Source organism: Melanostigma gelatinosum (genome assembly GCF_949748355.1).
Source record: "Melanostigma gelatinosum genome assembly, chromosome: 15".
Classification (NCBI taxonomy): domain Eukaryota; kingdom Metazoa; phylum Chordata; class Actinopteri; order Perciformes; family Zoarcidae; genus Melanostigma; species Melanostigma gelatinosum.
Window position 1 is genome coordinate 13,255,877 of NC_136648.1, and position 13,243 is coordinate 13,269,119.

The following is a 13,243-nucleotide window of genomic DNA, read 5'->3' on the forward strand; positions in this document are numbered from 1 at the left end:
TCGTGTCTTCTCTCTGACAATCTGTTCTGCTGACTGGCAACGTCCACTCTGACCCTGTGGAGGAAACGACCCCACTGCTCTTTTGTTCTTATCCTTCGCTCTCTCTCCGTGCTGATCCGTGACTTGTGTACTTTTTGGGGTAGCGTTGGTGGTTGTGCGGGCACACTTTTGTGCTGTGTGTGTGTGTGTGTGTGTGTGTGTATGTGTGTGTTTGCGGGTGCGTGAGTCAGTATGCCATGTCGTCCCCTGGCTCGTCGTTTGTGCAGATAAAGCATGAGGACCTGCTCTTTTATGAGAACTGTGGAGGAGGCAGCTTTGGGAGCGTCTACAGAGCCCTCTGGATATCCCAGGACAAGGAAGTGGCTGTGAAGAAACTTCTAAAGATTGACAAAGAGGTAAGGAGGAGAGACACACACACACACACTAGAACACACAGAGCAATCATACACTTATGACAGCGGAGACACACACAAATGTAATTTTAAGATCCAGAGTATTTAGAAGTGATGGACTCATCTGTGGCACATTAGTTTACACTCATTTTTCCAGATTCTCTTTGGACAGCCAAAGCCCCCTCTTTCCCTCCCTCCTCTGTTGTCTGCTGTCGAACATGTGTTTATCTTAAACATACCTCTCCCCGTCCCCGTCCCCCTCCCACGCCTACTCTTTGTGGATGGAGCAGTTTTATTTATGCCAGCACTCCCTTGTTCCTCCCATTGTGTTTGAGGACGAGGTGTGTGTGGTCATCTGGGGCTTTATGCGCTGCAGTTAAGGCCGGGTGGTTCTCCATTAGTACGACCCGGATGGTAATCCAACACAATTCCCTTCCATGTTATTTAGTTTGGGCTGATGGAGGCTCATGGCCCAGTGTCAGGAAACTGTTAGGAGTAAGCGTGAGCTGTGAGTTAATCGGGCATGGTGTTATTATTGTTGCAGCAGATTTAAACACGTACAGCATGCACATAAGTGAGGAACTGAAGTTGGGAACGTAAAATGCACTGTCACGCATGGGCCGACTGCATAAAACAGAGGGAACTAAATTTGATTTGTTGTTTGACTTATTTCACCCACACTCACTCATGCATAACTGTGTGTGTGTATGTGTGTGTGTGTGTGTGTGTTTTCATATGTAAATACAAATTGATGGGTTATGGGAGAACTGCAGCTTAGTGGATCGTTTTGCTGCAATGCTTCATGTGCAATGTTTGTGAACACTCGCGTTAGAATCATATTTCAAGTCATCTTTGCACAAACATACTCACACAGTGGTGGAAGAAGTATTCACGTAGTTTACTCAAGTAAAAATAGCAACACCGCACTATGATTTTACTCTTATTATTATTTTGATTGCACTGATAAGACATATATTTATTACCGTAGATGTATTTGCAACAACATGTAGTTGAAGTACACATGCAGAATCATATTATATGATCAACACTAGCTGTCAGATGAACTATTAAGTTGCATAAAATAGAACTACTCAGGTAAAGCACAAGAACCTCAAACTTGTACACAAGTGCAGTACTTGAGTAAATATGCAAATACATGCACACAAACTGATGTACACACTGATCATCTTACATGTAGGAATAAAAAATTGCTCTTTTGAAAAGAAAACGTTTTATTGAGAAAGAAATATGTCTGTGCAGTTTTTTTGTGTGATTTAATGTAATTGATGGTTCGGTATTATGTTGCTTGGCAACAGTTACAGCAGTGCAGAGGGTATGACCTGCTCGGTTTAATGGCATGTTTGTCACTGTGATGCGGAAGATCTTTGTTTGGAGACTCGACCTGTGTTATGAAAGAGGTTCAGACCTCAGTTCAGGCTTCCGGGAGACACTGTCTGGAACAACGTTGGATAACAAGTCAGAAACTCTCACTGTTCGGTTTACAGTCTTCCAGGAATGATCTGCACATTATTGATGTATTACATATGTATGTGAAGTTGTTCATATCCCTCTATTTCTATTTCTTCTTGTCTCCTCGTCCAGGCGGAGATTCTTAGTGTCTTGAGTCACAAGAACATCATTCAGTTTTATGGAGCCGTGCTTGAATCTCCCAACTATGGCATTGTCACAGGTCAGACCCCACACGTGTGTGTGTGTGTGTGTGTGTGTGTGTGTGTTTATAGGATTCATGTATCCTTTCAGAACACACAACCTAAACATGTGATTGCGGGAGTATTTCAATTCCAAAATTTAATTCAGATAAGAATTATCTTTTGAAGAAGTGCTCTATAAATTAACATGTGTATAATTATCTTTGGGGTTACGGCCTCACCGATATAAGTAAGTAGGTGTTACGGTCAAGTCAAGGTCTGAGGTGAGGCAGGGAGTGGTTAGGGTCAGGGCAGATTGTCCTCATATAAAACTACACAAGTGTGTGTGTGTCTGTGTATATATATATATACACATATATGTGTATATATATACACGTATATTAGCTTTATTACTGTAGTGTGTATTGGATCCTCAAGGCGCCACTTACGGACACGTTAGCACACGTTAGCACACGCTCCGATGGCCGTGTCTTTGTGTGTGTTTTGAAGGATCAGTGTTTACGCAGGTTCTTGCTGCGTTTCCTGGCAGGACATTTGTAACTGAGACCAGCATGTTTGGATGTGGTTGTAATCGTGGATGGGGTCATATGGTTAAGATAAAGCACACCACTACAGTCCAGCAACAAGTCTAATAAAATCCAATGCTTACTAAAAATAAGAGTACAGTACGTCAAAAATGAAGATGGAGTTTGGATGTTTTAAAAAGACAGATTCGTCCATGTTCTATTCATCAGACTCCTTTCTTTTGAATTATTATCCACTCTCTTCTACTTGTTTTTAATTGTCAGATTTAACAGGAAAATGAGGTTAAGAGTTCAGGAGATAATCTGGATTCGACGGTCAGGGTGTGAAGGTTGTGATCTTTTCCACTGATTTGAGTGAGCTCCTCTGTGCAGGTTTCTGAGCTGTGCTGTGCTTAACTGTGTGTGATATTTCTCAAACATTATAATACATTGATGTAAAGTGTCCAGTCACTTCGTTCGTAGCATCGCAGTCACTTCTATTCAAAATTCTGTCAGTTAATTTACATAGTTTTTACACACATTGAGTGCTATCGGCCGTAACTGCATTAAAAAAAGTGTATTTATATTCTTTCAATAGACTGTTTTAATGCGTAGCCCTGTTCTCCTGTAATGACAATTTCTGTGTGCGTTCTTGCAGAATATGCCAGTGCAGGATCTCTGTATGAGTATCTTTCCAGTGAACAAAGTGAGGAGATGGACATGGAGCAGGTCATGACATGGGCCATACAGATAGCCAAAGGTACACTTTCTCATCATTATCATTATTATCATTATTATTATGATTATTATTATTGTTAATAATGATACATCTCTGTGTCAGGGTTTAATCACTTAGCTTCTTAAATCAAGCGGAGGTAGGAGCACTCATGACCACCAGTGATCTGTTTATCGTCATACTCAAGTCATTATGTACAAGAGTTAATTCAACTTACACAGCGTTTTATTTGCCTCTTAATACATGCCTTGTTAAGAACACGTTGCCTGTTGCAATTGCTACAACCTCAAAAGGCAAAATAAAAAAATCAACCAAAACTATAAATATACAGAACAGTAAAACATAATAATTTGGACTGTATATCTGTTGGAAATGCGATTTTTAAACACCTGGGGAAAGAAAAGTTGGCAAATGACACCTTGCTGATTACTGAGGCAGTTAAACCAACAATAATCCCTCTCAATCAGCATTTATGACCCACTGTGTCTGTGTCTACTCTGTTTGTATTTTCCTTTTAATTTGTCTATGTTTGGGACGTTTCTGGGTGTAACAACTAGTTTCGTCAGCACGCATCCAAGGAGAATCTATGAAAATAGCAGACATGGCGCAGAAAAAGACAGAAATATAGCGAGGCTAAACACCAAGAAGGGACCACGGCTAGTTCCAGAACAAGAGTGAATTTGAGGTAGTCTTTCACCTGTTGGCGAGCACCCTGCTAAGCGCAGCCAGGTGTCGTGCGTTGGCGTCATTGAGCCGGGGTGGAGGCCAACTTTGACATCCTACTCTTTCTGCCTTTAAGTGCTGGAAGGAAATTCCACCAAAAACATTCAGAATAAACATTAAAAGGTTGTAGTTTTCTCTTTGCCTGGTATTGATGCTTGATTTCCTTACAGGGATGCATTACCTCCATGCAGAAGCTCCAGTCAAAGTCATTCACAGAGACCTCAAATCACGAAACGGTAACACTTTGAACACAATAACTCAATAACATCTAAAAATGAGTTATCTTTGCCATTTGCCTGGTCGCTGTACTGTGTTACTGTTTCATGCTTTGACTGGTTCCCTCTCGTTTACAGTGGTGATGACAGCAGACAGAGTGCTGAAGGTTTGTGTCTTGTGATGTACAGACGACCACAAAATAGCATTTTTCATTCAATTCAGGCACACTGGTATTTCTGCGTTTTCTTCACTGCACTCTGTTGTGATTTCAGATCTGTGACTTTGGGGCGTCTAAGTTCCTGTCTCATACCACACATATGACGGTGGTGGGCACTTTTCCTTGGATGGCTCCCGAAGTCATTCAGAGCCTGCCCGTCTCGGAGACCTGTGACACCTACTCCTATGGCGTGGTGAGTATTGTGAGGCCAGGAATCAAACTGCAATACTTTTTTTGGAACTAACCAATATAGTATTACTAAATGAATTAAATTGCTCTGATTTGTTTTTGTCTGATTTTCTTTTATCGGACAGATTCTGATTTTGAAAAATACCCTTTGCCAATTTCAAAATTTATTGAAGCGATATTCTTGCATGACATTTTGTATTCAGATGAAATTTAACATCTAATGAGTCTGTGTTGAATTATGAAAATATTTAGAAAAAAAAGGTTTGTTTATGTATCTGAAAAGTCCGGTTTGGTATTAGTGTTAGCTATCGTATCAGCACGAGTGTGCATTTCAAATTATTCTCCGCTTTACTGTATTGGGTATTGTGGGTATTTCTATCAACACATCTTCACAACTATTTAGGAGAGTTGCATGTAATAAAAGACCGCTCCTACAAACACATCAAAGAAATCATGTCTGAATGAACCAACACAGTCTTGTTCTGTGGCCAGGTGCTGTGGGAGTTGCTGACTCGTGAGGTTCCTTTCAAAGGTTTCGAAGGGCTGCAGGTTGCATGGCTGGTGGTGGAAAAACAAGAGGTAACCCCCACAAACACAAACACAAACACACACACACACACACCTTTCTGAACACACGGTCAGCATGTAGACCCATTAGAGTTTGAGAAGGCTGGAGGAACAATGCGATGCTCTCATGGTTTCCACTGCGAGCTGGTGAAGCTGAGGCTGGGTATTTTTAGGCCTGATGTCAGCTCTCTGCTCTTGTAAGGCCTGGATACACAGCAGTGGAGCTCGGCCAGACTCCCCCCCCCTTTGCTAAAGCCTTTACGAGACAGAGAGAGAGCGAGAGGGAGACAAAAAGAGAGAGAAAGGTGGGGAAAGAGGAAAGATTGCAGTGATAGCAGGGTTAATTCAAGAGGTTTATGGGAGGTGGGGGATGATGGTTATAGAGTGTATGTGTTTTAGTTGTTGACGTGCCTGAATCCCCCACAACAGACACACACACACCGGAGGCCAACAAACAACTCTGAGAACATGATTCCTGCGTAGCCGTTGGCTAATCTCCAAATACTCTCCCTAAATAACTCTCTCTTTCCCTTTCCCAGTCTCCCTCTGATTTTCCCCTCCACTGCTGTGCCTCTCCTCCTGACCCTCTTACTTGCCCTCTCTCCACTTCGTCAGTTTTCTCTGGGGATTAATCCTGAAATATCACTGTTTCCATTCACTGTAGTATGGAGCTGTCTGCTGGGTTCATTCAGACCTTTGGTGATGCCAGGGGATCTTGAACGCAGGGGACATTATCTCCGTGGAATGTCGTGGTTTAGTGGCGTTACTGCAGTTCACATGTTATAGAAAGATATACATGGAGCCACACACATTTGACCTCATAAACTGATTGAGTGTGCATTGAACAGATGTTTAGATGAAGAACTTTTTACTCTGAGCTCTTCTCTCTGGTTTGAGGTGGGTGGGACTTGGAAAAGGTGATGTCCCATATGATGAACTTCTGATAACCAATCAGGATTCAGCAATATTTGGTTTAAAATGAGGTGGCATCGGTGGGGCGGTTTCCCTGGGTCTTGTTAAATGTCTTGACAACTATTGGAGGGATTGCCATGATTACAATCATAGTCCTCAAAGGATGAATGCCATTGACTTTGATGATCTCCTGATTTTTACTCTAGTGCCATCATCACCAGGTCGAAATATTAATTTGCAGAATACCTTTGTTCATGACTAAATACCTGCCAAACTGATGACATTAGCCTCAGCTGTACTTTCTGTTTCCTACAAATTAGCAAATGTTAGCACGGTAACACGCATAACTAAGAAGGTGAACAGGGTAAAACATTATACCTGCTAAACATCAGCATACTAGCATTTGTCACTGTGAGCATGTTAGCATGTTGACGTTAGCATTTCGCTCAAAGCTCCCCTGTGCTTCACAGAATTGACCACGTGTCTGCAGACTCTTAAATGTTGCTTATTTAGTCATGCATATTTAATGTTTGGAGGAAAAAACTTTAGATTTGAAGACAAGTTTTCAGAGGCTTTAAATGGTTGTTAGTAGGTTTAATTATTTTAAAAAAAAGGTGGTACTATGTGACTTTTCTTTTGCAAATAAAAAGCTACTTCTTGTATGCGTTTGTGTATCTAGAGGCTGACCATCCCCACCAGCTGTCCAGGAAGTTTTGCAGAGCTGATGAGGAAATGTTGGCAAGCAGACCCAAAGGTAAGCAAAATGAACAATGGCTACAGGTTAATCTCCTAAAAAATGTCTCTGCTGCCTCACAAAACTGTTAAAGACATTAAAACAAGGTGTGTCAGCTGGTTATTTTATCCTGTGTGCATGCATGGGCCTACAGGAGCGTCCGCAGTTCAAACAGGTGCTGGTAAACCTGGAGACCATGGCCAACGACAGCCGGCTACCGGACCAGTGTAACTCCTTCCTACATAACAAGGACCAGTGGAGGTACACACACACACACACACGCACACACACACACACACACACACACACACACACACACACACACACACACACACACACACACACACACACACACACACACACACACACACACACACACACACACACACACACACACACACACACACACACACACACACACACACACACACACACAGCCAGGCTGTAGGTGGAGGGGTAGGCCAGCTTGGTCCAAGTATCGGGGACGTTATCAATCTTGTAGACATCCCAAAAAAAACCACAGTGCATCTGCACTGCGTCTGAGAATGAGGCGGGTCATTTTCAAAGCATGTAAAGTCTTGTTCAGAATAACAAATGCAGTCTGTGATTTACTGTACTCCAAATAAAAGTCCATATGCATGCAGACAGAAATTCAACATAGTCACACACGTGCATGCATACACAGCTCTGTGGACTCCAAAGCTCAGGAGAGAAGTTGAATGTGTGACCCTGTGCTCTACTTCAGTCTATAATAAGCTCTCTGGAAAGTGTCCATGGAAGAGATTCCTCTGCTCCTCCACTTTGCCCTCACGCCACCACGGGGAGAAAGACAGGGGAGTGGGCGGGGGGGGAGGGTGGGCAAAAGGTAGAGGAGAAATCAAGTATGAGCTGGAGAAAAGAAGAAGTTCAGAGAGCTGTTGGGTGTGAAATCTAAAAGACGGAACAAGGGACAGAAACAGCGGGTGGCAGGAAGCGAGAGAGGTCAACGACAGGCGTGAGACAGGGGAGAGAGAGAGAGGGAGGTGGAGGAAGGAGCAGAAGAGACAAGGTGCGAGATTCTATGCATTTTTAACATGAATACAGCGAGGCAATCAATTCTGAGTGAAGTTTTGGGAACGGGTGGAAACAGTCGGACAAGGAAAGGGGGATGCAAAGAGGAGGAGGGGGGGAGGAAGAGTGAGGGAGTTGAAGGGGCGGGATGAATGAATAGGGAGGTATGGAAGGAACACAGGAGGAGGTATGGCTGTGCGTCATATCTGTCTATATATAGTTGCTGTGAGTTGATTGTGTTTGTGAATGCAGTTTCATGGACAGTCACTCACTACTCACAGTGACCTCTTGTGGTAACTCACAGTACTGCATCTGCATATTTTACTTTCTTTTGTGTTCTTCTGCAGGAAGTCAAGTAAACTCAACATGTTATGTCATGTGGTCTGCTATAGGACACTAGAATACACTCATTTAAAATAGGTTTATCCTTCCAATGTTTGCCGGTGTATCAGAGTGGCAGCTTTGCTTTCAGTTATGATTGGCAACGCTGATCCAGTTTCATAGTACATCGACATTTTTTGGCGTATTTTATGCTGTATACTATTTGTATTTGCTGCCGTTTGGAATTACATTAAATTAAAGCACATTGGTCATTCGTGATCTTGAGAGCCGTGACGTGTAAGAGTAGCGTTTTTGAACAATTTTGCATGTGCTACTGAAATATTTGTCCGATTCTTTTCCCCTGTTAACGTGCTGTTAAAACGAATCCACGTCGGCATGTACGGCGTCCCAATAGATGACGTATATTCTGTCATACTCCAGGTGTGAAATTGAGTCGACCTTGGAGCGCCTTCGGAAGCTGGAGAGGGAGTTGTACTCGAAAGAGAAGGAGCTGGAGGAGAGGGAGACGAGGCTCAGACTGTGGGAGGAGAGGCTGATGGAGCGGTCCAACATGTCTCCCAGTCCGACCTCCCTACTCATGGAGCGCTCAAACATCTCACCAGTAAGTGGAAGTAGATTTAGTTTTTTTTTCAGCTGTCTGAAGCAGATTTACATTTACTCAAATACCGTTATTTATAATCTTGGCCCTCCTCTTCTTCCCTTCTCCCTAACTTTATCAGTTCTTCACACCAATGTCCATCGGTTCCTCCGGCTCCTTCTTCCGCTCGCATTCTCAAGACTCCAACAGTGCAGGAGTCAGCAGTGCTGGCGTCAGCTGTCTCCTCCGCACCCTCAGCAACGGAGACACGGAGAGGGGGGGCAGTGCGGCGCAGGAGAGGGGGATGGGCTCGCTCGACAGCGGGAGGCTGCATGCCGTGCTCCGAGGGTTGCAGGGGCGGTTGGGCGAGGAGGACGGGGAAGAGGAAGGAACCCTGGAGGAAAAGGGCTGGGGGCAGAGGGAAAGGGATGACACCGGGAGCATGGAGGGAGGAGGAAGGGTGCAGGTGACACTCAGGAGTTTCCCAGGCGGTGTAGTTGAGAGGGAGGAGAGGACGTGGGAGGAGGGGGACCGGGAGAAAGGAGGGATGCAGAGGAGCAGGGTGACCACCATAGTCCGAGGGTATTCGGGTGGGTTTGGAGAGGCAGAAGGGGAGAAGGAGAAGGAGGGAGGATGGGAGATAGAAAAGCTGGGGGACCGGCTAGATGAGAAAGGGAAGGAGGGAGGCATAGAGGGAGGGAGGCTCCCGACCATCTTCAAGGGTCTCCATGGGAGTATGGGGGGCTTGGGGGACATGCTGTCCTTAGACATGGATGAGATGGGGGAGATGGAGAGACTAGGCGACATGGACATGAACATGAACATGGGCGACCTGGGAGTGATGGTCAGGAGTGACCTTGGGGTCAGGGGTCGCAGGAGTGACATGGGAGTCGTGCTCCAGGGAGTCAGAGGGGACCGCAGCGAGGCCATCAGCCAAAAGATTAGAGGTGAAGTAGGAGTCATCGGTCGCTCGGGGGTGCAGGTGAGCATGCGGGCCTCGTCCAATCAGAACTCTGTGAAGAGCTGCAGCGTGCGACACGGAACCAAGATCAACATGGCCACTGCAGCCATGGACATGATGGAGCTCGATTGGTCCGACAGTGACTAGCACACACGCATGCACAGACAACACGCATACAGAGGCCAAACGAGAGCGATTTTGACTTGTTAGCACATACAGTGTCTGAGCTACAGTATGTGCATTAGAATCTCCAGTTTGAAAAGAGCTGGTTTACACACATTTCTTTTGTTAATTCTTTTTTATTGAATGGATGATTTCTATACCCATGTGTACTGTGAAGTAGGAAGGAGCGAAAAGACAAGAAGGGGTTGTCTTGTCATGTTGTCAGAATGACTTCACCTGTGTAATTGAATGTGTTATTAAAACTGCTGCATAACATACTGTAGGAGGTACAAGTGTTACAAAATAACACACTTGAATGCCGCTCTAATGAGGCAGCACTGTCTGATTTCTTTTTTTTTTTTTCCTTCTACTTAAAAAATATTTTGTAGTTTAGATTTGATTTGTTCAAAACAAGCTTTGACTTTATCGGTTCTAACTGTGATCTAGTGTGTGTATTTTCGGCATTTCTTTCTGTATATTTTATCATTTTTCAATAAAAAGAGAAGAAACTCAACCTTCCAGTCTATGTGCATACGTTTTCGAAACCCCGAATACCAGATGTGATAACATGGTACACACTGACCTTGCCCAATAAAACAACATCCCTCTCAACTTGAATCTTGACCCCCCTCAACTCCCTCTCACACACTGAGCAGCAGAGCCACTCCTGCCAGCACCCACTTGGCAGGCCTCTCCCTTGTTTTGAGGCTGAAAGTCCAAACATATGTGGGTCCTCTGATCTTGGTCTTGTAGAGCGGACACTCGTAGATATTCCTGGTCTCCTGGCGGTCATTGGGCACGGCTCGGACTGAGATGACGGGCATGGCCGGGGTCAGTTCCTTTAGACGGGCTTCAGCAATCACCCCAGTCTGAGTGTCCCACCTTGCACCTGTGAGAGGAGAACACAAGTGATGAGGACAGGACAAATGTTAAAGACTCGGGAATTGAAAGATTACAGAAAGGGCAAATTAAGCTTTCACTCAAAATGTCCAAAGATAGGTATGTTGCTCAAGGATCAGTAACAGAAAAAATGTCCCTCCATAGAGAGGAAATGAAAGGCGGTGTTTGTCTACCTTCCATGTAAAGTCCATAGACGTATGCACCCTCCCTGGCAGGTTGATTGAACTCTTCCTTAAACTTCTTGGTTACATCCACCGTCAGGTTTACTTTATCCAGGGGCCACTCGTTCTTACGCGCCAGAGACTGCATCACCGCTGGAAAGCCGGAACAATACAAAAAAAAAAAGAAAAAAAGAATGGCGAGTAGAGAAAAGGATGATGGGAGAGTTGTGAATATATTTTAGCCACGCCTAGGTAGCGCTCTCATCTGTGTGTTACCGGTGAGGAAGGACTGTGGGTTGAAAAGTCCAGACAGCCAGACCACACTAGGCAGAGACAAGTCCTGAGTCCAGCTGTCCAGCTCTTTGCAACGCTGCAACACATCATTATACCTGACACACACACACACACACACACACACAGTAATGTCAGTGTTCTGAAAACTGAAAAAATCCAGCTACTGCAGATGGATTATATCTATATAATGTATAGCAGAACAGATTATGCCATTTTTCATGATTCTGAAATGCATCACCACATTTTTAAAAGCTCATATTCAGAAAACACAGTGACACACACACACACACACACACACGCACGCATGCACGTACACACACCATATAGCCAGGCTGTAGGTGGAGGGGTAGGCCAGCTTGGTCCAAGTGTCGGGGACGTTGTCAAAGAACAGGGCTGATTGCAGCTTCTCCATCTCAGAGGAGATGGCCAGTTCCCCCTTTGAATACACACGTTGAAGATAAGACACGAGTGCAATACTGTAGCAAACAGCCGTCGGAGCCTTTTTACACTCCAGTGTGTGGCAGCTGTTCAGATGAAGGAAATCAGCAGGACGGGTTTGTGCGTCAGACCAAGAGGGCTACACTGTACGCAAACATAGAAACACACACAAAGGTACAACGCATACCTTGAGCCCCAGGTCAAGCTCCTTGAGCGAGCGCCGTATCTCGGAGACGAGTGTGTTCATGCGCTCACACTCCTGGAAGCAGACCAGAATGTAAGGGGACCGTTCAGCTGTCTTCGAGGTGATGTCGGACATGTTGTACTCCTCTGGCAGCTTCTCCAGCACCTCATCTAAAATGGTTTTCACCTGAGGGAGCGGGGTTACTGGATTAAGTGATGTGGTTCTCACCACCTTGTTTTTTGCAAAAACACAAAAAGTGCCGCCATCGTGAGAGGTTTTTTGACGGAGCACAGTCACTGTAGCGTGACGCTCCTTCAACAGATCATCAGATGTAAGTCATGTGATTGCCTCCCATTGGTTGTTTATCGTGTAAAGGCACGGACACACCCGCTTTGTTTGTTAAATGCCCTGATGAAGACCTGCAGTGGTTGAAACAAAGTGGCTCCTCTAATGATTTAGCTACTAGAATAAAGACTTTTAATTAGTTCCTTCCTCTTGGTTCTAAGATTTTGGAGCGCCTGGATTGCCTTCTTGTTTATCTTTAAGTGTTGTGTTTGTATGGATTAGAAGTTCAGGTACAGGTTCAGACAGTTGATGGCATATTGGACATGTAGGCGTATGGCTACCTTCTCCTCCAGGGTCTGGGAGACTCCCTCCCCCATCACGGCATCAGGAGACTGCAGCTCCAGCAGAGTGTGGAAAAGGTTGTCCGACGTCACTGTCAAGAACTCAATTTCTGCGTTGGGGTGCAACCCATAATGCACTGGGCTCTCGTGGGGCAGCATCTCATCTATGAAATCATGGTAGCCCTGCACATGTAGAAAAATAAATGGTGAATGCCATCTATTATTGACATTTGTTCATAACAAACGGCAATATAAGTTAGTGAGTTGGGACTTTTTTTTTTTTTACCATTTTTCTTAAATTCACTTTTTAAGTGTTTTACAGTCAGACATATTTAGTGGATGGACTCTCCTTGTGTACACTTCTGTTCAGACCAGTCAAATGTTCAACTGTCGGGACAGCTGACGGTAAAAGTGAAACTGTGTCAAGCTATCCATCTCTAGTTACCTGGTAGTCCAGGTTGGAGGGGACAACAAACCCAGGAGCCAAAGAAAGCTTCCGGTCAAACTGTGAAAAAAAACAACAGAGAGAAGGATTTCAGCTTGAGCTCTCTATCAGAGTCCAAAATGTTTAATTGTCCAAACCCAGGTAGCCAAAATGTCTGGGGTCCAACGGTGGCCTAGATGTGGCACGTCTGCTTGCCAGACACTCTTTAGCTTGCATGTGCAATATCGGGCCCAAAAATCGTCTTT

The 13,243-nt window shown here is 44.6% G+C and overlaps 2 protein-coding genes across 2 annotated transcripts in view; one reads left to right on the top strand and one right to left on the bottom strand.

Moving 5' to 3' along the window:
* The first annotated feature begins 31 nt into the window (after positions 1–31).
* Positions 32–10,464, top strand: LOC306789317 (uncharacterized protein). The gene is made up of 11 exons (XM_079285207.1): positions 32–395; positions 1,995–2,082; positions 3,224–3,325; positions 4,195–4,260; positions 4,378–4,406; positions 4,513–4,650; positions 5,139–5,225; positions 6,805–6,879; positions 7,013–7,119; positions 8,671–8,851; positions 8,970–10,464. The coding sequence occupies exons 1-11, from the start codon at positions 237–239 to the stop codon at positions 9,933–9,935; spliced, it is 1,998 nt and encodes a 665-aa protein (XP_079141333.1). The 5' UTR covers positions 32–236; the 3' UTR covers positions 9,936–10,464.
* Positions 10,465–10,548: 84 nt separating this feature from the next.
* dnah9l (dynein, axonemal, heavy polypeptide 9 like) overlaps positions 10,549–13,243 on the bottom strand; it is a gene marked incomplete at its 5' end in the record, with an annotated part of 33,189 nt that continues 30,494 nt past the window's right edge. The window contains 7 exons of the mRNA XM_079285206.1: positions 10,549–10,839; positions 11,024–11,164; positions 11,288–11,400; positions 11,626–11,741; positions 11,931–12,113; positions 12,554–12,736; positions 12,999–13,058. Of these exons, the coding sequence (XP_079141332.1) occupies positions 10,592–10,839; positions 11,024–11,164; positions 11,288–11,400; positions 11,626–11,741; positions 11,931–12,113; positions 12,554–12,736; positions 12,999–13,058 (1,044 nt within the window). The 3' untranslated portion in view covers positions 10,549–10,591. The remainder of the gene's footprint in view (positions 10,840–11,023; positions 11,165–11,287; positions 11,401–11,625; positions 11,742–11,930; positions 12,114–12,553; positions 12,737–12,998; positions 13,059–13,243) is intronic.